At 41.3% G+C, this 24,258-nt stretch overlaps 1 protein-coding gene across 4 annotated transcripts in view; it reads right to left on the bottom strand.

Moving 5' to 3' along the window:
• MTMR1 (myotubularin related protein 1) overlaps positions 1–24,258 on the bottom strand; it is an 87,429-nt gene that overhangs the window by 9,518 nt on the left and 53,653 nt on the right. For all 4 annotated transcript variants that reach the window (XM_036270959.1, XM_036270958.1, XM_036270960.1 and 1 more), the window contains 4 exons: positions 17,341–17,526; positions 16,457–16,663; positions 11,534–11,626; positions 1,064–1,177 (listed from right to left, as the gene is read on the bottom strand). In XM_036270959.1, the coding sequence (XP_036126852.1) occupies positions 1,064–1,177; positions 11,534–11,626; positions 16,457–16,663; positions 17,341–17,526 (600 nt within the window). The remainder of the gene's footprint in view (positions 1–1,063; positions 1,178–11,533; positions 11,627–16,456; positions 16,664–17,340; positions 17,527–24,258) is intronic.

Below are 24,258 nucleotides of genomic sequence, written 5' to 3'. Positions count from 1 at the left end.
GGGCTCAGCAATACCCGTTGATGGAATGGATGTGGCCACTGTGGTGAGATTGAGAGAGGAATTGAAGATGGCCTCTATGTATTTGACCTCAGCATCTCAATGGACAGAAGTGCCATTTACTAAGATGCAAAAGAGCTGGGAGAAGCTAGATGGCATTTAGAGCTCCAAGACAGATGAAGTCACCTAGAGAGAGGACACAGAATTTGGGGTGAGAAGAGAACCCAGGACTGGGCCCAGGTGACTCCAATGAGGTAGGAGATGGGTTAAAATGCAACAGACTGAGGGGGGAGGCCAGTGAGCTGGGGGAGAACCAGAAGTGAGGAGTATGGAATGAGGGAGTGGTCAATAGTGAGGAGGCAGCTAAGAAAGAGAGGTGGGTACTGGTAACCTACTGTTTCCTCCTAAATTCTATACTATTCTAATATATTTTTTCCTGCAGATGATAGTCCTCTTCTATTACCCACAGGATACTTTTTAAGCTGCCTTTCTTCAACACCTCCTCACTTTTGATCATTTCTTTTATACCAAAGTGAGGAGAAAAGGAAGAGGTGAGATGTAACTCTGAGAGGCTTGGCAGCTGCCTGCTGCTTTACCAGCTTGATGTAAAAGAAAGTTTAGCTTGCTACCCAGAGGGAGGTTTGGGGCTAATATACAGATTTCATTTTCCTAGGTCTTCAAGTACGCTTCTGCCCAACAGCACAGAGAATGATCAGCAGAATCATATCATTTTGGAGTTAGTGCAGTGGAAAGTACACGAGCTTGGAGTTTACAGGATCCTGGATCTACTACTGACACTTTAGACCTCAGAGAGCTGTGGGCTTGCTGCACCCCAGACCCCAGTCCCCAGAAAATAAGAGGCTTGTTTCAGACAACCTTGGAGATTAGACAACCTGCACTGTGGCTGATGAACCCAGGTGGCATCTAGTACAACCCCTCCATCTGCACACAGCAGCAGAGCTATGCCCAAGTCCCCTCTCCATTCAGTGCCCCTTCTACAGTGGCACTTAATGGAAAAGGCACATGAGCAACTGGGAAAGCAATGGACAGGATATAACGCACTTACCTCTTTGAATTTCTGCTGTTCACAGTTGCACAAGAAAGTCCCAAAGAGACAGCTATAAAGATGATCCAAGATTGTAATCAAGAATAGTTCATTAAATTCGAATGCTGAAGGAAACTTAAATGGAGAAAGAAATAAGGTTAAGGTTCAATGTCTAAGAAAGAGTGGTACCAATATTTTTGTGAAAAGAAAGCTGAACTGCAACTTGGAATATAGTCAAGGATTAAAAGGAAGACTGATCCCACATAACTATGTACTGTTTCAAATCCGAACTTATAGATATGGCTGAACCGGAAGCAACAAAAAGTGTATAAAAGCCTAAAAAAGTTTATGGTGCTCCCATTTCTCACCATGATGGTAGAACAAAGCCCACATTCATCCTTCTGCCAGAAACAACTAGAAAGCTGGACAAAATTTATGAAACAGCTGATTTCAGAAACTGGTAACAGGCAGCATGGGGCTGTAACCCCCCAAGAGAAAGGAAACAAGGAGGTGACCTCTACTATTGTCCCAGCTTTCTGCCTGGAGGCACATTCTGGACCATGGAGAAGGAGGGGGCATTGCAGGCAGAACATATACCAGAAATGACTGAAGACAAAATAGAAAGTCTATATTTATTAAAGGAACAACTCATACTTTAAAACCTTCCCATAGAGACAACTCCAGGAATATACACCATGCAAATACTTACCAATATACAAGCAAATTGAACCCAGTAATACATAAAAAGGGTACCAATACATGACCAAGTGAGGTTGATCTCAGGAAGGAAAGGCTGGTTTAACATTTGAAAATCAATAATGTCACAAAAAATCAATTAGTGAAATTCACCCTATTAACAGAATAAGGAAGAAAATCATATGATCATCTCAACTGCTGTTTTAGCTCCTTCTTTTTAAAAAAATATTTATTAATTTATTTTTGCTATAGATGTTTCTCCTTTTTCCCCCATTGACACCCTCCTCCTCATCCCCTCCGCACCCCAATCCTCAGCTTTGCTGTCCATGTCCATTGGTTATACATACATGCATATAAGTTCTGTGGTTCATCTCCACCCCCCCCCCCATGTTTTAGCTCATTCTTTTTTTTTTTTTTTTTTTTTATCCTCATTTGAGGACATTTTTCCATTCTTTGTACAGATAGAGTGGGAGGGAGAGAGAGGAAGAGAGAGAGAGAGAGAAACATCGACGTGAAGGGACATATCGAGTGGCTGCCACCCGCACGACCAACCAGGGCCGGGGACAAACTGCAACCAAAGTATGTGCCCTTAGCGGGAACCGAACCCGAGTCTCTCCGGACCACAGGCCGACGCTCTAACCGCTGAGCCAAACCGGCCAGGGCAGCTCATTCTTGATGGGGTTTTGGAGAATTCTAACAAAGATGTATCCTTTGCCAGGAGTTTCTAGCCAGTAGTTGGCATTTAGTAGCCATGAGAAAATGATAATAATGATCCTAGCAGCAGGCATGTACTGGGGTCCTACTCTGTGCCAGATTTCTAATTTTAAAACATAGTTAAATATTCATCATGTAATGAATGAAACAAAGCCAATTAGAGCAAAACCAAATAGAACTACCTAGCATGTTTTTATTTATCAGTTTACTTTAAAGACCTATCCCCCAATCAGAGTGATCTTTGCACACTATTATGACTAATCCTGTCATCTCTAATGTGACAACCAGGGTCACTGATAGACAAGTTTATTTTTTAGCTTAGATTTATTATTTTATTAAACCAAGGACAAGCTTCTCAATGAGAAACAACAACCAATCCAGGACTGTCCAAACTCCAACTGAAATGATTTTCCTCACCAGGATATTATATTATCCAATTTAACAAATACTTCTCAGCTGCCTTGTATTAAGGTCAGCTTCTCTAAATTTTAAGGATTATTCTTATAGAAACATACAACTCTGTTCTAGAAGCTCCATCAGAATACGACTTCTTCAGAAACCTCTGAAAACTAGCTGTAGTGGTTGTTCCTTTTAGCATTCTTGTTCTCAGATAACTAAATCAATGATGAATTAATCTGGCTGAAAGGTTAACTTTCTCTCAGAGCCTTTAGGTTTGTCCCTTACATCTCTGACAATGGTTTCATATTCCAAATGGCTTTTATTTTACTTTATTTTATTTATTTTTTGTTAACCCTCATGCAAGGATATTTTTCCACTGATTTTTAAATAGAGTGGAAGGGTAGGAGGGAAAGAGAAAAACACTGATGTGAGGGAGACGCATCCATTGGTTGCCACCTACACAGACCTGACCGGGTTCAGGGATCAAACCTGCAACCCAGGTATGGGTCCTTGAACAGGAATCAAACCCAAAACCCTTCAGTCTGCAGGCAGACACTCTAAGTGCTGAGCCAAACCAGCCAGGGCCCAAATGGCTTTTATTTTAATTTACTTTTAATTTTAATTTATTTATTTTTATACCTTTCTTTCTTTTCTTTATTGTGGAAAGTATTACAGATGTCCCCCCCTTTTCCCCCATTGATGCCCTTCTCCCTGTAACCACCCCCCTCCTGCTTTCCCCAAACTACTGTCTGTGTCTATTGGTTATGCATATATGTATATAAGTTCTGTGGTTTATCTCTTCCCAACTCCTCCAACCCCCTTCCTTTGAGGTCATCAATCTGTTCTTTACTTACATGTCTCTGGATCTATTTTGATTGACAGCTTATTTTGTTCATGATATTCCATAAATAAGTGAGATCACATGGTACTCGTCTTTCTCTGACTGGCTTATTTCGCTCAACATAATAATCTCCAGGTCCCTCCATGTTGTCTCAAAGGGTAAGAGATCTTTCTTTCTTACAACTGCATAGTATTCCATTGCGTAAATGTTCCACAGCTTTTTTATCCACTCATCTACTGATGGACACTTGGGCTATTTCCATACCTTAGCTATTGTAAATAGTGCTAGTATGAACATGGGGGTGGATATATTTTTCTTGATTGGTGTTTCAGGCTTCTTAGAATATATTCCTACAAGTGGAATCACTGATTCAAATGGCAGTTCAATTTTTAATTTTTTGAGGTAACACCATAGTGTTTTCCATAGTGGCTGCACCAGTCTGCATTCCCACCAGCAGTGTACTAGAGTCCCCTTTTCTCCACACCCTCGCCAACACTTGTTGTTTGATGATTTGTTGATGGCGACCATTCTGACAGGTGTGAGGTGATACCTCATTATTGTTTTAATTTGCATCTCTGTGATGATTAGTGATGTTGAACATTTTTTCATATGTCTCTTGGCCATTTGTATGTCCTGTTCGAAGAGGCGTCTATTTAGGTCCTCTGCCAATTTTTTAATTGGGTTCTTTGTCTTCCTTTTGTTGAGTTATATGAGTAATCTATATATTTTGGAGATTAACCCTTTTCTGATGTATCATTGGCAAATATGTTTTCCCAGAGTGTGGGTTCTCTTATCATTCTGATGCTGGTTTCTTTTGCTGTGAAGAAGCTTTTTAGTTTAATGTAGTCCCATTTATTAATTTTTCCTTTGTTTCTTTTGCCCTAGGCAATGTATCAATGAGAATTCTGCTACGTGTAATGTCTGAGACTTTGCTGCCTACATTTTATTCTAGGATTTTTATGGATTCATGAGTCACATCTAAGTATTTTATCCATTTTGAGTTTATTCTTGTGTATGGTGTAAGTTGTTGGTTTAGTTTCTTTTTTTTTTTCCATATACCTGTCCAATTTTCCCAACAGCATTTAATGAAGAAACCATCTTTTCTCCATTGTATGCTCTTGCCTCCTTTGTTGAATGTTAATAGCGCATAACATCTTGGTTTGATTTCTGGGTTCTCTGTTCCATTCCATTGATCTGTATGCCTGTACTTGTGCCAGTACCAAGCTGTTTTGATTACATTGGCTTTGTAGTATAACTTGGTATCTGGTATCTAAAGAACAACTTTGTTCTTCTTTTTCAAGATTGCTGTGGCTATTCTGGATCCTTTTTGGTTCCATATAAACTATGGAGTATTTGTTTGAGATCTGTGAAATATGCCACAGGTACAATAATACAAATTGCATTGAATCTGTAGATTGCTTTGGCTAATATGAACATTTTAATGATGTTGTTTCTTCTAATCCATGAACATGGTATATGTTTCCACTTTTTTATATCTTCTTCTATTTCTTTTTCAATGTCCTGTAGTTTTCTGAGGACAGGTCTTTTACCTCTTTTATTAAGTTTATTCTAAGTATTTATTTTTTTGTTGCAATGGTAAATGGGGTTGTTTTTGTTGTTGTTGTTGTTTCCTTTTCTGAGTGTTCATTATCGGTGTATAAGAATTAACATCGAGCCCGGCCAGTGTGACTCAGTGGTTGAGCGTACACCCATGCACCAAGAGGTCACTGGTTCGATTCCTGGTCAGGGCACATGCCCAGGTTGTGGGCCTGATCCCCGGGGGGGGGGGGGGGGGCATGCCGGAGGCAGCCAATCCATGTTGTCTCTCATCAGTAGTTCTATCTCTCTCCTTCTCCCTTCCTCTCTCTCTAAAATCAATAAAGAAAAAAAAAAAAAAAAGAATGACATCAATTTCTGGATGTTAATTTTGTATCCTGCTACTTTGCCAAATTCATTTATTAAATTTAGCAGATTTTTGATAGAATCTTTAGTGTTTTTCATGTACATCATCATATAATCTGCTAATAATGACAGTTTCACTTACTCCTTTCCAATTTGGATGCCTTATTGTTTTTTTTTTTCTTGTCTAATCGCTGTGGCTAAGACTTCCAGTACTATATTGAATAAGAGTGGCAAAAGTGGACATCCCTGTCTTGTTCCTGTTCTTGAGGAAAATGTTTTTAGTTTTTTCACACTGCGTATGATGTTGGCTGTAAGTATGTCATATACGGCCTTTATTATGTTGAGATATGATCCATCTATTCCCACTTTGCTGAATGCTTTTATCAGAAATGGGTGCTGGATTTTGTCAAATGCTTTTTTAGCATCGATTGATATGATCATATGACTTTTATCTTTCATTTTGTTTATGTGGTGTATCACATGTATTGATTTGCTAATATTGCACCATCCTTGTATCCCTGGAATGAATCCAACTTGGTCGTGGTGAATAATTTTTTTTTAATATATTGCAGGATCCAATTTACTAAGACTTTGTTGAGGATTTTGGCATGTAAGTTCATTAGGGATATTGGCCTGCAGTTGTTTTTTCTTCTTTGTAGTGTCTTTATCTGGTTTTGAAATTAGGATTATGCTGGCCTCATTAAAAGAGCTGGAAAGTCTTCCTTCCTCTTGAAATTTTTGGAATAGTTTGAGGAGAACAGGAGTTAGTTCTTCTCTGAATGTTAATAAAACTCCCCTGTAAAGCCAACTGGACCAGGGCTTTTGTTTTCTAGGAGTTTATTGATTACAACTGCTATTTCCTTAGTTGTTATTAGTCTGTTCAAGTTTTCTGACTCTTCCTGGTTCTGTTCTGGGAAACTGTGTAATCTAGAAATTTATCCATTTCACCTAGGTTGTCTAATTTGTTGGTATATAATTGTTCACAGTACTTTCTAACAAAACTTTGTATTTCTGTGGTGTCAGTTGTCACTTCTCTTTCATGTCTGATTTTGGTTATTTGGGTCCCCATATGGCTTTTATTTTATTTTTATTTTTTACACCTTACAAATTTATTGAACACTTTTTTCAACTTTATTGAGGAATAATTGTCAAATGTAATTGTATATAATTAAAGGGTACAACGTGATGATTTGATATACATATACATTGTACATTGATCACCAAGATCAATATAATAAACCCATCTATCACCTCACATAGTTAACTTTTTTGAAATTAATTAATTTATTTTTGTTACAGATGTTTCTCCTTTTCCCCCCACTGATTCCCCCTTCTCCCCTCCCCCCCTGTCCCCAGCTTTATTGTCCATGTCCATTGTCCATGCATATATGCATATAAGTTCTGTGGTTTATCTCTCCCCTACCACCCCCTCTTCTGGGGATTGTCAGTCTGTACCCCACTTCCACATCTCAGGGACTACCCCGTTCCTCAGACTGTTATGTTCATTATATTCCACAAATAAGTGAGATCATATGATACTTTTCTTTCTCTGTTTGGCATGTTTCACTTAGGATAATACTTTCCAGGTCCCTCCATGTAGTCTCAAAGGATAAGAGATCTTTCTTTCTTACAGATGCATAGTACTCCATTGTGTATATGTACCACAGCTTTTTTTATCCATTCGTCTACTGATGGGCATTTGGGCTGTTTCCAGATCTTAGCTATTGCAAATAGTGCTGCTATGAACATGGGGGTACATATATTCTTCCTGATTGGTGTTTCAGGCTTCTTAGGGTATATTCCTAGAAGCGGGATCACTGGGTCAAATGGAAGTTCAATTTTTAATTTTTTGAGATAACACCATATTGTTTTCCATAGTGGCTGCACCAGTCTGCCCATATGGCTTTTGAAAGGCCAAGTATATTATATCCACTTTCCCAGTCTTTTTCTTTGCATCTTAGTTATACCCTATTCATAAGTTATTGGAACCATGGAATGTATTAATTTTAAGCAAAAGATAACATTTGTGTACACTGCAGCTTTATTAAATTGACAATGGGAATAGAAAATCTATAGTTTCTTTTCAAACATTTAAAAATATATGTTTACTAACAGGAAAGCAAGGCTTTTATTGACATATTTTTAAGTCTTATGAGTCTTCATTCCTAAGTCTGCATTCTGGATCTGGGAGCTCGGTTGGGAACAGTCTAGCACCACTGACACTGAGCCTTATTCTGGCCTACTGCACACCAGTTATTGAAGGTGAGAGTAGAGTAGGGCTCAGCCCAAGCTCATCAAAACTCAAGACAATAATATACAAGAGCTCCATCTACTCATATCAACTGCTATTCACATACAAAGGGCATTGTGGTATTAAATTCAACTCTGAAAACATTTCATTAGGGTAAGTAGCAATAGGTAGAGTAATAAAAATGAAAAATAAAGTCTCTGTGATTCAGTTTGTTTTGGCCTCTTCTCCTGAAAACTATGTCATTTACCTAAAGAGCATGGTCTCAAAACGCCACAGAAATCCATTTAAAAATTCTGCACCTCTTAAGGGACAAAAAATATCAACAACTTATTAAGCCTATCCAAAATGGTAGTCTGTTAAAGTATGGCTATTGTAGAATGTCTTTGAGATTCTTTTTTAAAGAGTCCCTTGGTTACTTTTCCCCTTACTTCCTTTTATACCAATTTGTGCAGAGACTAGTTCATTTTATTCTGAGATTTCTGACAATTTTTATACTGATTTAGCTTTCTTGATTTAGCAGTACATAACCTAAAAATAAGTTAATATTGTTATATTAACACATCTTTTCTAACAAGCTACATCTTATTCACTTGCGACTTAATTGATAGTTAAAGACTAATTATTCTTGTCTCTGCATCTCATGCATTAACAATATCATTCAAAATAATTATACACATTTCATGGACAGTCTTAAATCTATGAAAGACATCTAAAATTTTCTAATCCAAACTCTTATTTTCTTTCTTTAAAAAAATACAAAAATGATACATATTAGACATGAAAATAGGCACTAATCAACATGACAGGTGGTAGTCAGATTGAAGGTTTTAATAACACATGCACATTTACCTAGACATTTGGGAGAAATAAGCTACTTCACATACACAAAATGGTGCTTATCCTTTCAGAAGCATCAGAATTATTGTGTACAATGTTTTTATGCAATTTTTCAAAGATGGATTTCATACTTTCTGGTCTTAACTGGAATGTAACCATTACTCAATTTTTTTTAGTGGCCTGGCATCAGCTTGAACAGGAAGAAGTACAAGGCACACAAAACAGTGAGACTTCTGGCCAGCCTTTTAAGTATGTGTTTACTTAACCTGTCACTCATACCAGGGTGCCTACCTGTGAGACCACCTATTTTACTCTAACAACCTTCAAACTGGCTGCTTTCAGTCAGCTATGACCTGCCACTCAGATGACTGTTGAGCCCAATCAGCTCACTGGCCTAAAAGTAAGAATGAGTTCAAAGGGAAGAACAAGGATTCTGGGAATTTACTTTGGTTGCTCTGATCCACCACCCCATTTTCCTTATTTCTGAAGGTATATCTATGCTACTCCAAGGGTGATCTGTGGACCTGCAGCATGACTTGAGTGGCTGTTAGAAATGCAGAGTCTCAGATCAAAGTCAATATTCTAATATAGTCCCCATGGGATTTCTGTGCTACCATAAGAGCGAGCTGCACTGGTCAATGGAAGAATCCTCTGTTTTCCCCACCATCTCATCACCTCTCTCTTTGCCTCTCCCCTTCCCCATCTCTCACTTTCTCTGCCTCTCCCCGACCACATCTCTATCTGCCTCACCCCTCTTACTGCACCGCTCTCTCTGCCCCTCTCTAACAGCACCCCTCTACCTACCCCAACTCTCACTGCCCATCTGCCTCTCCCCCCACCCTGTCCTTTCTTTGCCTCTCCATCTACCTGCTTCTCCCTCCCTCTATGCGCCTCTATCTCTGCCTCTTCCCCCCACCCTCTCACTTCCTCTACCCTCTAGCCAACTCTCTCTCTCTCCCCCTACAACCCCCTCTCTCTGTATGCCCTCACTATCTCTACATGTCCCCCTGTCTCTATGCTTTCCCTTTCCTAACTCCTCTTTCTCTGCCCCTTCAACTCCCCCCACCTCTCTCCCAGTCTCCAACTCTCTCCCACTCTGGCCACTCTGCCTCCCCACCACACCTCTCTATCTCTGCCTCATCCCCTCACTTGACCTTTCTTCTCCCTACCACTCTCCCTGCCTTCCCCTTTCACAGCTCCTCTCCCCAACTGTCTCTGTACCACTGTATTTCTCTTTCTCTAACCATGCTCTCCTCTCTCTTTACCTCACCCTCTAGCTGTCTGCTTCTCTATCTCCCTACTCCCCTCTGCTTCCCTCTCTGCCCCCACTCTTTCCTTCCTTTTCTCTGCCCTTCTACCCTACTCCTTGCCTACCTGCCCCCATCTCTTTTTGCCTCTCTGACTCCTTCCCTGACCCTCACTGCCTCTCTCTGTCCCTCTCTACCTCTCTCTCTGCCCAGCTGTCCCTGCCCCTCTGTCACGCTGATTCTCCCTGCCCATCTCTCTGCCCCTCCCCATCCACTCTTCTTTCTGCCGCTCTCTACCTCTCTGCCCCTCCACTTTTCTCTGTCCATCTCTCCCTGCTCTGCTCATGCTCCCCCCTCCAGATCTCTCCTCTCTGCTGCCTTTTTCCTACTCTTCTCTGCTAACATTCCTCTATGCCCCCCTCTCTCTTATCCCATTCTCTGCCACTTCCCTCTCTCTGCCCTCCCCTAGTGCATCCTTCTGCACCTCTCTGCCCCCATCACTGTCTCTCTGTCCCCCATCTCTGCCCCTCTCTTTCTGCCTCTCTCTGTCCCCATCTCTCTCTGTCCCCATTCCCTCTGTGCCTGTGCCTCTCTTTCTATCCCCCTTTCTCTGCCTCTTTCAGCCACTCTCTCTCTCTCTCTGCCCATCTCCCTGCCCCCGCCACCCCTCTATCTCTTTCTGTGTCTCTTTCTGTTCCTATGTCTCTCTTCCACTCTGTCTGTTTAGGCATCTCTGTGTACCCCTCTCTGAATCTCTGACCTCCGCCCCTTCTCTATCTGTTCCTCTGCCACTCTTTCTCTCTCTGCCATCCTCTCTCTGTCACTCCCTGCATCTCTGTCTTTCTCTCTCTGTCTGGCTCTGGCTCTGTCTTTCTCTGATTCCAAGTCCATTTCTGTGGCCATCATGATGGTAAATCCCCAAACTTGAGTTTGGATGTTGGACATGAGGAGAAAACCAGCACATGCCTCATGGTCTGCTTTGAACTAAAGCCCTCGGGCCCAAATGGCTTAGGGAAGAGTAGTCTATGTATGGCCTTCTTGCTTACCGGCGCCCTGTGTATTGGGGTTTGGGAACTAAGCACCAGGAGATAACAAAATACTCTGCAGCTATCTGCCATTAGTTCTTGGATAGTCATTTCCATCAGTGAACTTGGGGTTAGAGGGGTGTGGCCTGGGGCAGGGTGTGGATTTCTGGATTCCCTGGTCAAATCCACTTTGCTGGCCTTCAGTCCCATCCCCATTTTTAACACCTGGTGGGGATCTTATATTTCTGGCCCAGCAGGGGATTGTGTTTCCTTGCACTGACAGAAAGAGGTACAATGGCTGAAGAGTAGGGCCTTTGTTTGCAAGGGTGGGGGACAGGATGACTGACAAGAACCATTTGTACAAGAAAAGTAACTTTTGGCGAGAAGTTGTTTGTTTCTAATTTTCTGCTTATATTTCTAAATGAATTAGAATAAAGACTTAAATAACAGAAGGGGTCATATTTTATACACATACAGACATCTTCATTTTGAATGAACGTGAAAATTTATCTACTCTTCAACTTTAAGGTATGTTTAAATCAGATTATGTAGGTCAGAAATATATTTGAAATCTCTCACCTGTCTTGTCATTTGCCAAACACAATCAATAAACTGAAGAAATATTGGTGACCGGTCAGCATCTGCATGGTTGTCATTCCCATGGCCCACTCGCTGAAAAGAAATAAGAGGTTAAATGTTTTAATGTACGCCACAGTCCTCTCAAATGTCACTTTAAATTGCCTGGTGACAAGAATCATGTCTCACTTGTATGTCACAGGGCCTAACAGAATTCCTGGCACATGATAAGCACTCAAAAATGTTCAATGAATTGAACTGACTTTCATTAGTCTTAGGAAATAAAATTTCAGTGTACTATATTTCTACAGGTTGACTTTTATAATGTTTCTTATATAACTTGGATCAAGAATTATAAGCAAATAGCCAGCATTTTTCAGTCCAAATGATGGGACCAATCCCAGCCACCACACCAAGTGCACATTGTCACCATGGGACTACCAATTAGCAGCTCATAAAGCACCTTATGATTGCCATTTTCTCCACAAGTGATAAAAAAAAAAAGGTTTTTTTTTTTTCCATTGTTGAAAACTGTCAGGAAGTCTGAGAATCAAAATAATAATTAACAATGTACAAATTTTAAGCAATTCATTATGACTCAGAGAACCCAAAAATCTTACTCTTGAAATGGTATTGTGTAGAATATTTGCTCTAGGAGTCCAATGTTGTATTTTTTTTCCAGTTTTGAGATATAATTGATAGCTGGAATTGTCTTTCACACTTTTTGATATGTTAGAATATATTAATAGATTCATACTAAAAGTAAAACATTATTTCAAACATAAACAGGACTGACAAAAACATTGAAAATAAAGTTAAACAGCTCAAAAGTGAGCATTCTAAGAGAAGTTTCAAATAATCTGATGATCCAAATGAATTAAGCAAAAGGAAGAGAAAGAAAACACATTGTGAAGATACAACACAACCACCACACATTAAGAGTGAGAAATACTGGGTCTATGAAATTGCCACCAGGAAAGATATAAAAACAAGGAAATGACCAAGACAATGTCAACACCTCAGAGCAATACTATATTGCCTTTTTTTAAAAAAAAAATTTTAATGTGGTGAAATATACATTGCATAAAATTAACCAACTTAACCATTTTAAGTGTACAGTTCTGTGGTATTAAGTACACTCACATTGTTGTGCAGCCATCACCACACCCATCTCTAGAACTTTTTCATCTTCTTACATGAAAATGTCCCCATTGCACAACAGCTCTCTATTCCCCTTCTCCCAGCCCCTGGCAACAACCATCCTACTTTCTATGAATTTGAAAGCTCTAAGGATCTCATATAAGTAGAGTCACACATTATTTGTCCTTTTATGACTGGCTTATTTCCCTTAGCACCATGTCCTCAAGGTTCATCCATATTGTAACGTGTGTCAAAATTCCCTTCCTTTTTATGACTGAATAAAATCCCATTGTATGTATAGACCATACTTGTTTATGGTCTATTTGGGTTGGACATTTGGGTTGCTTCCACATTTCAGCTATTGTGAATACCATTGCTATGAACATGGCTGTTCAAATATCTGTTTGAGTTTCTGCTTTCATTTATTTTGGGTATATAACCAAAAGCAGAATTGCTGGATCATACGTTAATTCAATTTTTAATTTTTTTTTTATCCTCACCTGAGGACATTTTTTGATATTTTGTTCAGATAGAGAGGGAGGGAGAGAGAGAGAGAAACATCGACGTGAAAGGGACACATCGAGTAGTTGCCACCCGCACAACCCAACCAGGGCCGGGGACAAACTGCAACTGAGGTACGTGCCCTTAGCGGGAACCGAACCCGGGTCTCTCGGGACCGCAGGCTGACGTTGTAACTGCTGAGCCAAACCGGCCAGGGCTCAATTTTTAATTTTTTTAAAAGCTGTTTTCCATAGCAGCTACATGCACTGGCTATTTCTGTACTTCCCCTTTATAAAATAATTAATAAAACATGATCTTTAGTACTTAAGGCACCTAGGGAACAGGTTCACACTGACAGTTCACAATTTAGGAGTCATTTTTTAAAATGTATCTTTATTGTTGAGAGTATTACAGATGTTCCTCCTTTATTCCCCCTTACTTCCCCCCTTTACCTGGCTCCGACCCCACCCCAGGCCTTCACCACACTATTGTCTGTGTCCATGAGCTATGAATATATGCATGTAAGTTATTTGGTTAATGTCTTCCCACCCCCACCCCACCCCTTTCCCTCTGAGATTCATCAGTCTGTTCCATGCTCCCATGTCACATTCTTTAATAGACATTCACGGAACTCCAATGGTGTCTGTATCACATCTTGCCTGGCCCTTGCGATTTCATGCATTTTCATGGTGTCTAGTAGACACCTTGGCTAGGCACCTGGGGTACAAAGACAAATGAGATACAGAACCTTTGCTGATGAATAACTCATTTATGATCTAGTCATGGGGAAAATGCCTATAAATAACAAGGGCAGTAAAATGTTCCAAGGGAACAGTGGGGCCACAAAGGAGCAAGTGGCCATATTAAGATGGGGCAGAGGAGGGAATGAGGAGGGAGTCAAACAAGTTAGTCATGGAGGAGTCCCATTTGAGATACACCTTGAAGAACAGGAAGACGCCTGATTCCTGGCTGGCCAGAGAAATATATCAGAAGCAGTGGAGGTATCAGGGGTGCCATTATTAGCTGGGCACAGCTGAGACTCAGAGGATGACACATAGAAAGGGAGACAAAATGAGGTTGAAAAGGTAGACTAGGGCCATATCACCAAGTGCTTCAAATGCTATGCTGAAGAGTTTGCACACAATCCTATAGGGCATGGGAAGGCTCTGAGGGATTCATGCTGGGGAGTGACAGAATCAGATATCTTTTTGGAAAGCTCCATCTTGCTGCATTGAGGATGATGAATTGAAAGGGCATAGGCAACAGAGGCTAGTTAAGAGACTGCCATAATAGTGCCATAATAGTTCAGTTCTGAATTAAGGGAGCATCAGTGGCAATGGTGAGATGAAAGATTTGAAATACACGTATTAATGTGATGGGATTAGCTGAGATCACTGAGGGATTAAGCACAAAGAAGAGAAATAATCCAAGCAAGGACTGAACCCTGGAGAACCCCAAAATTAATAGGTTAGGGAAAGAGGACCAGAAGGTATGAGGAAATTCAAAACCTAGGAGCCAAGTGAAGAAAGTTGACAGAGGAAGGGAAGAAGCAACAGCATCAAATAAATACTCAGGCTAAATAGGAGAAGGACTTGGTAAAGTGGCTATCATTGATGACAGTGACAAGAGAAATTTGAGGAAGGAGTTTGTGAAGAGGAAGTCTGGCTGAAGTGGGTTACAGACAGACCAGAAGTAGGCAAAGTGATAGTATGTGTGAACAACAGCTTTTACTGAGGAAAGAAGCAACAGAGAAGTTTGCGATAATGTTTAAAGTAATAACAGGAGCTAAATCTTACCCACACAGCATGGGCCAGGCACTGTCCTAAACATCTGATATATATAAACTCACTCCCACCTTACGACACTCCATTTCAGAGAAGGGAAACCAAGGCGGAGAGAGTGAAGGCATGTGTCCAAGGATCTGACAACAGCTCCCAAAGGGATGCTGTGGAACTTCCCTTCCCTCTCCTCCCTGAGAGTGCAGGCACAGTGGGTGCACTCAGCACCCTGAAGGCTGGAGCCATTTACGTCCTTGAACTGTCCATCATTCTGCTTTCCACAAGCAGAGTCTGAATGGGGTTTTGGGAGTATTCTGATTCAACACAAGGTTCAGACATAATTCCCAACAGTTCAACAAGAATTAGCTACCATTTGGACTAAAAAAAAAAAATCAGCCCAAGAATGTCCTATCAGATGACGCAACAATCCCACTCCTAGATTTATACCCAAAAGTAAAAGCAGGCTGTTATGCGCTGGGCTGAGTTGTGTCTCCCCGAAATTTGTATGTTAAAACTCTAGCCTCCAATAATCTCAGAATGTGATTGTATTTGGAGACAGGGTCTTTAAAGAGGTGATTAAGTTTAAATTAGGCCATTATGGAAGACCTTAATCCAGTCTGACTAGTCTTCTTATAAGAAATTGAACAAATACACACAGAGGGAAGAGCATGAAAGAAGGCAGACATCTACAAGCTAAAATGAGAGGCCTCAGGAGAAACCCAACATGTCACAATCTTGATCTTGGACTTCTAATCTCCAAAGTTATAACAGAAATTTCCATCATGTAAGCCACCCAGTCTGTGATATTTTGTATGATGAAAACTTTTATACCAATGTTCACAGCAGTGTTATTCACAATAGTGAACAATCCAAATGTCTAGCAACAGATGAATAAACAAAATGTGGTATACACATACATTGGAGTACTATTCATCCATGAAAAGAAATTAAATTGATATATGCTACAACATGGATGAAGTTTGAAAACATTATGCTAGTGAAAAGCCAGCAACAGAAAGACATATTGTATAATTCTGCTCATATCAGGTAACCTAGAATAGGCAATTCAGAGACAGAATGCAGATTAGTGGTTGTCAGGTGCTGAGGGAGGGAGGAATGGAAGTGACTGCTTAATGTGTATGGGGTTTCCTTTGAGGATGGTGAATATGTTTTCGAACTACATAGAGGTGGTGATTGTACAAGACTGTGAATGTACTAAATGCCACAGAACTGTACACTTTGTTAATTCTATGTGATATGAAATTTACCTCAACTTTTATTTTAAAAAGTCATACCTATGTTATAAAAAAAATGCCCTACCAGGAACATACAATGCTGAGGTCCATAGTATTATATTAATGCAATTCAGGTCTGATACAGAGCAGGAAGCCTGTGCACAAGCATATGCGTGTGTGTGTGTGTGTGTGTGTGAGAGAGAGAGATGTTCTGATATACACATGTATATGACAGAGCAAAACAGTCAAAGCATGAATCTGTCTCAACTTACCAGTGCAAACCTATGTCCAAAACTTATCCACTCCTTTTCTACAAGAGTCTCAAATCCTTTAATGGTGCGGTAATAACTGTCCAGCATCAGCATAGCCAGAGATGTCAGCTGGGCTGTCCGGTCCCAACCGTCGCTGCAATGTACCACCACTGAGGTTTTCCCAGATTCTATTTTATCAGCAATTCTCATTGCCCCAGCAAGAAGCATCTTCAGAAAAGAAGGCACATCAGACCAAGCAACATTTAATTTCTATTATAGCAAAAAAAATTCTGGGGAGAACACTGGAGGTTCAGGTCAATAAACCAAACAAGAATGCAATCAATTGAAAATCACTAGAAAACATCAGCAGCATCGTGAGGGCAAAAAACTTCTAAGAAAAACTACAGCAGTAAATAGGGTCCTTTATTAAAAGGGCCAAAAAGTACTTTAAAACCCTGTTTTGAGACAAGCATTATCCCTTTTTATTATATCACAAATGCCCCCACAAAAGACCACAGTCTTCCCTGGTCTGTGTTGCTCACCAAAGGGTTGTGGGTTCGATTACGGTGAAGAGCACATAACTGACTTGCAGGTTCCATCCATAGCCCCTATTGGGGCTCGTGCAGGAGACAACCAATTGATGCCTCTCTCTCAAGTTGATCTTTCTATACCCCCCCCCCCGCTTCCACTCTCTCTAAAAGTCAATGGAAAAAATATACTCGCATGAGGATTAACAAAAGAAAAAGAAAAGGAAGAAGACCACAGTCTGGATGCTTCCCATGGAAACTAGGAAGTCCAAGTACACAGCAAAGATGTGCCTTTTTTTAATGTTGAGAAATCACTTGTTTTATGCCAACACAGAGAAATCTTATCCAGAACGCATATAAGGGATTGGCCCTCTTTACCCTTATATACTCCAGCCAATGTGTTCCATCCACATTGGATAGCCACCGTGTCTCATCAATTGAAGGGTACACAATCTCTTTTAATTTACGTAGTGACTCTCGCATCACATGAATGTTATGGATCTCCAAGAACACAAGTTCTGCATTTGGGTAAGCACTTTCACTTTCATATCCTCCACCCTTTGCCTGTGAAAGACAAAAAAAAAGACATCATTTCATCTGAGTTAACTTTTCTGTTCTCTCTAGTATTACCAAATAGAGACCATTTAAAGAAGCAGCAACTCATCTGTTTATAATAAACTTCCTACATCTTTGGTGTGAGTTTCCTGTGGCCACTGGAACAAACTGAGCAGCTTACAACAATATAAATGTATTCTCTCACAGTGATGAATGTTGGAAGTCCAAAATCAAGATATGGACAGGACCATGCTCCCTCAGAATCCTCTTGGGGAGGATCCTTCTTTGCCTCTTCCAGCCTCTGGTGGTCCTAGGTGCCCCTAGTTTATAGACACATTACTCCAATCTCTGCCTCATCATCACATGGCATTTTCCTTGTATCTGTGTCTCTTCTCTTAAGGACATCAGTCAGATGGAATCAGGGCCCAACCTAATCCAATATGACCCTCATTATAACTTGATTACATTTGCAAAGACCCTATTTCAAAATAACGCTACATTCACAGATACCAGGGGTTAGGACTTTGACATATTTTTTTTTTAATGGAGGTACAATTTACCCAAAACAATCTTCCATCACCCATCATCAATTTTTACACCATTAAGAAATGAATCTTACTCAAGGCAAATTAGGTTTAAAAAGTTCTGGTAGTGCCATCTATCTGAACACAAAAAAAAATGTACTACCACAACATTTCTGTATAATAAAATAGTTTGTAAATCCCTAACAATGAGATTTATTTATGAAAATTTAGTTAACTAAAATGCAAATGTCACAAAAGAGGGGAATGTGGTCCACCCTTTGGTAATCTCATAACAAAATCTGACCTAGCTAATATTTTGTAGAGATCAATATTCAAAACACGCCTGTGATGATAATGTACTGAAACCCTAATTCATTGCTGGTGGAAATTAAAATTGCACAGTCTATGGAAAAAAAAAAAGGTGGTTCCTCAAAAAGTTAACTATGGAGTCATCATATGACACAGCAATTCCAGTCCCACAGAATTGAAAACAGGTATTCAAACAAAACTTGTACACACATGATCACACCAGCACTATTCACAATAGCCAAAAGGTGAAAACAACACAGATGTCCATCAACGGATGAAGGGATAAACAACTTGTGGTCTAACTAAACAATTGAATATTTTTCAGCTATACAAAGGAATTAAGTACTGTTCCATACTATAATATGAATGAACCTTGAAAACATTATATTCTAAGTTAAAGATGCCAGGCATGAAAGACCAGATATTATATGACCCCACTTATATGCAATGTCCAGAACAAGGAAATCTAAACAAAAGTAAATTAGTGGTTACCAGGGGCTAGGGCTAGGGGTGGGGGCATGGGGGTGGAGGGAGAGAATGGGCAGTGACTTCCAATAGGTACAGGGTTCCCATTTTGGGCTATGAAAGCATTCTGGAATTAGAGTGGTAATTATTGTACAACATTGTGAATATACTGGAATTCACTGAATTGTAAAACTTTGGAATGGTGAAAATGGCAAATTTTATGTTATATAACTTTTATATCAATAAAAGTAATAAATGCATCTGTGAACCCAAAAACCACACTCATCATTTAATGTCCAACCATTTACCCAGTGGGTACTAATGCTTGGCCCTGAGATAAATACTGGAGCAACAATTATGAACAAGTGTAGACCATAGTCCCTGTGGTCCTCAAAATCTATGGAGTAAGCAGGTGAGGAGAAGGGCATGTACAGAACAGAGGGTAAGTCCTTTGCTGTAGGAGAGCATGAGGCTGCTGGGGAGGGCAGAAGAGACATCTACATTGATAAGAGAATACAAGTCAGGAAAGTTTTGCTGTGGGGAAGAAGGCAAAAAATACACAAGGTAGAGAGGCCATCATGTTTAGATGGCCAGAAATGGGTGAAGATGTGGTTTCCTAAGAGGCCAGCAAGAAGTTCAGCAGAGAACACTAGGGCAGTGGCGAGAGCAGGGAGAGAAGAGGCCAGAGTGGCCAGATCCTGGATAAGACTTGTACTATAGAATCATCACTGGCTACCTAGGGGCAGAAGGGACTGGAGGAGGGTTGGGCCTTGTGCAGGTGGACCAGCTCAGAGACTGGCAGTCATCTGGCTGAAGGAATCATGATGGAAACAGCAGGGCAGAGATATGCACCTGATTTGAGATCTTTAAGAGGCGGGACATGGTGGCTGATTGGGGCAATGGAACTGGGTAACACAGGAGGTGTCAGTGATGCCTATTAATTCTGGACTGGGTGATCTGAGAAATGGTGGTATCATTTACTGGGACAGACTATTGGAGAAGAAACAATGTTTGGCTTTGAGTCTAGTGAGCACAAAATGCCTGTGAGAAATTAAAGTGGAGAGGTCTACAGGCCATGGGATACACTTGTCTGGAGCTCAGAAGAGAGTTCTGAGTTGTGCCTATTAATATGAAGTCATGGGCATGTGGATAATATTGGAGGACAGAGGTCTGGTACATGGTGCTCAAGGACAATGTGTAATGTGAGGAGAGAAGTAAAGGCCAGGAACCTGAAGAAGGCCAACAGTTAAGGAATATAAAGCAAGAGACTGAGAAGAGCAGCCAGAGATTGAAGAAAAAAAGAAAAAAGGAAAAGGTACTTTGAAAAGGAGGAAGCACTGAACTATGTCAAAAGCTTATGAGAGCAAGGGAAAAAAAACTAAAAATACACGTTGAATTTTGTGACAAGAAAACACTTGGCAACTTTATCAAAAACAGCCTGGGCAGAGATGGGGATAGGAGCTAGTTTCACATAACTTAAGGGGTGAGAGAGAGTGGCAGTGACCACCGAGGGATATCAAGGTAATGCTCTTCCAAGAAGTCTGCCTGTAAAGGGTAGGAGAAGGTGCTAGCTGGAAAGGGACAGTGACGATTCCAGGGAGGGCTTATTTGTCTAGATGGAAATGACTTCATGGGAAGGAGTCAGTGGAAGGGAAAAGTCAAGGATCCCAGAGCAGGAAAAGGGATGACTGAGCAGGTGGAGAGGTTTGGGGCTGATGGCAGGGCGTAAGGAGGAGGCCACCCCTTCCACAGTAACAGGAGGCAAGTGGCTGCCACAGACAGCAATACAAGCTAGTTTCCAGGTATTGTGGCAGAAGCAGAGGGAGTTCCTGTCTGAGGACTGGTTTACTCTCAGTGAAGAAGGAAGGTCAGCTGTTGAGGATGAAGTGGATAGAGCAGGGTCATACATTAGACAAGAGTCATCAAGAGGTTGAAACAGCTCCTGGGCAGACTGAGGGGTGGTTGGGGAGAAGACAATTTCCAGCAGTGCTGAGGACCCAGTCTGTAGAGTGTGAATCTGGAGTGGCTCCAACCTGCCCATTATGAGCCTCTTATCCTCCTGGAACACTTAGCAGCCCACATTGTGGGCATGAGAAAGGTAGGCAAGAGAAGTGAACTGGGCCAGGCAGAAGTGTTGAAGGGCTAATGAGCCAAGGTGCTGGCCAGGGGACCCTGGACCAGACAGCCTAAGGAGGCCAGGCTGGGAAGGATTACAGAACTGAGGCAGCGAGCCAGAGCCAGAAGTGCAGGGCCTGGGGGCCCATGCACTGAGGACAAGCTGTGGAGCAGCCTGTGAGCACTGGTACAAGCGGCTGAGGTCTAAGAGGGCTGTTTGCATCGGAGAATTCAGAAGGAAAGCCATTCTGGGGAAGACTAGAGGCTATGTGTGGCTCAAAGCTCAGTCACCTGGATGTAGGAGCAGCTACTGAGGATCTTATAAAGTCTGCAAGTAGCATACATGACTGATGGAATATATTTGTATATTTAGATGCCAGTTTATATTCCAAGTTTTTCTACAGAATTATATGACACATTTTAACTTCATTAAAACACTTTTTGAACTCCAACTCTAGACAACCCAGTTTAGAATCCAGTCCTATTTCCTTGGCATAATTATATTTTCATAAAAAAATATAAACCTAAGCACCTGCTGAATATGCTGCTGACTAAGGTAGGAACAGCACAATGTAGTAGTTAAAGGCACAGGCCTGGGAGGCAGGGAGAATGGGTTTGTAATCCTAGTTCGGCCACCCAAATGCCACCTCAGCTTTCTCAATAGTATAAACTTCAAAGGGTCCCTATGAGGATTAACTGCTAAGTAAATAAAATAAAATAGATTATCTTAAAGGTAATCCATGCAAAGCTTGGTGCTTGCCCACCATCCCCCAAATATACTTGACCACTGATACAGTATTACCTCATGAGCACCTACCATGTCTGAAGCCATGAGCTAGGTGCAGGAATGGGCCCCAAGCCCTTCCCTGAGGGAGCTCTGAATGTTGAAAGAGGCTCTAGGTCCTAGAGTCTAGAAGGAGTGGTGTTGAGCCTAGTGCTTATCAAGCACTTCACCACGGAGCCTGTGGTAAGAGTTGGTGTTAAACAGGAGAACTATTTGTTGCCTAGAAACTGACTACTAAAGATCCAAATGACAATCAGAAAATGGGGTTATAAAAGAAAGAGTGTGAGTACCTACTCCAAGCCAGGACGCAGAGAACAGACACCTGAAGGTCTTGAGACAGAAGAAAGGGAAGAAGGGTGAGAAGTGGCCCCACCTATACCCCGGCAGGAACAGAGAGAGGGTTTCAGAGAGTTCTGAAAGACAAGAACTTGCTGGCCAGACCTCTCTCTATGTGGGCAAGCAGAGCTCTGGAGAGAAGCTAGTGACATTGGGGCACTGTTACCTACTAGCCTTCAAGTTTGTAAGAATAAGCTGACAGCAGCAGAGACAGGGCCATCCCCAGCTCTCTTGGGAAAAAGAAACCTGAATACCAGAAGCCAGCTGAAGGATGGAATCAGATTTCCTTAATTTCAAACCAACTGTTCCATGCTTATTGAAAGCCCATGTCCCCAGATTCGGAAATCCACACAGTACTCATTATGGACTGCATAATTTTGCCCCTGCAAAAGTCGTATGTTGAAATCTTAAGCCCCAGTGTGATGCTATTAGGAGGTGGGGCCTTTGGGAGGAGATTAGGTGATGAGGTAGAGCCCTTATAAGAGACACCAGAGGGTTTGCCTCTTTCTCCTTTCAGCTATGTGAGGACACAGCAAGAAGGTATCTATCTACAAGCCAGGAAGTAGGACTTCACTAGACACTGGATCTGCTGGCACCCTGATTTTGGAATTCCAGCCTCCAGAACTGTGAGAAATAAGTGTTTGTTGTTTATAAGCCATCCAGGCTAAAGTGTTTTGTTATATCACCCAGAGCTAAAACAACTCCTCTCAACCTAGGACCCTTCTTCTCTCTGGGGTCTCCTCCCTCCATTTGGAACCTTCCTTCCTTCACAGAGAATCTCTCTATTGCCCTCCACAGATGATATTTCTGAAGGTTTGGTGCTTGCCCCCTGCTCAAGAGACCCAAAGTCCTTCAGTGACATCACCTCCTCCCCCTACTGGCTGCAACCACCACCCAACAGGCCAATGGGCCTGTTTAGATCACCTCTTTATGAGCTCCAGAGCTTTATCTTCCCCCAAAGGCTCCTCAAATGCAAATTTAGTTAAAACTAGAATCCATCCCTCTATCTTCACTTTCTGAAACAGAAATCTGACTCTAAAACATTTTGTGTTGTCACACTGTTTCCATAATGGAGTCTGGACTTCTGAATTAACCTAAAATGCTACACACCATTAGGTCCTCTAAATGGCAATTATCCATTGACACATGGCCTGACCCACTAGCCAGCCAGCCCTTCCTTCCACAGTCATGGAGCAGCTATTATGTGACGGCCAACTTCTGGGGATCTAGGTATACTCAAGATCTTCACAGTCCCTGCTATCATGGATCTGAAGGCCTAGTGGCTAGATACATACTGTATAAGGAATCAGAAGTGTGCTGAGGGTTACAAAAAGGGAAGTGCAGAGCAGCACAGCACAGGAGAGGACCTCTGCTCATCTGAAAAGACCTCCCTGAGGAAGCGACTTTTGGAGTGTCAGCTGAACGATGAGGGTGTGGTTAGCTACGAAAACAAAGGCTCTGAGGTGACAATGAGATGTGCTTAACTGAAAGAAGCCTGACACAGCTGAGACATGAACCTGGGAGATGTGATGAAAGAAAAAAGAAAGGACTCATGGGTGGAGGGGTTTAAAGCCCCTTTAGAAATTATACGTCACTGTTTCAGGGGACTGAGGGCACGCACACAGCTGTACATTTAGATCACTCTGACCATGACATGGATACTAGATTGAAGGGAACCTTTACAAGATACTAGCAAACTAAATCCAGCAGCACATTAAAGTGATTATAGACCATGAACAAGTAGGATTTATCCCAGTAATGTAAGGTGATTGGATAAGTTTCCTAGTGCTATAGTAACAAAGGACCACAAAGTATGGGGCTTAAGACAACACAGATTTATTCCCTTACAGCTCAAGGTGTTGTTAAGGTAAGTTTCTCCTCAAAGCTGAGGGAGAATATATTCATGCTTTGCTGCTGGCTTCTGGTGGCTTCTAGAAAACCTTGGCACCACTTGGCATGTAGCTGCATCACTTCAACCTTTGCCTCCATCATTACATGCCCATCTTCTCTGTGTGTGTGCCTGTGTCTCTACACAGCCTTCTTATAAGGATGTTAGTCATTGGATTTAAGGCCTATGCTATTCCAGTACGATCTCATCTTAAATAATTACATCTGCAAAGACCCTATTTCCAAACAAGGTCACATTCTGAAGTTCCAGATGGACATGGATTTTGGGGAGATGCTATTCAACCCACTACAGTGGTCAAT

This window comes from Molossus molossus, unplaced genomic scaffold, assembly GCF_014108415.1.
Source record: "Molossus molossus isolate mMolMol1 unplaced genomic scaffold, mMolMol1.p scaffold_m16_p_2, whole genome shotgun sequence".
Lineage (NCBI taxonomy): Eukaryota > Metazoa > Chordata > Mammalia > Chiroptera > Molossidae > Molossus > Molossus molossus.
The sequence above is the reverse complement of the archived record's forward strand: the minus strand, read 5'-3'. Positions and strand labels throughout refer to the sequence as shown.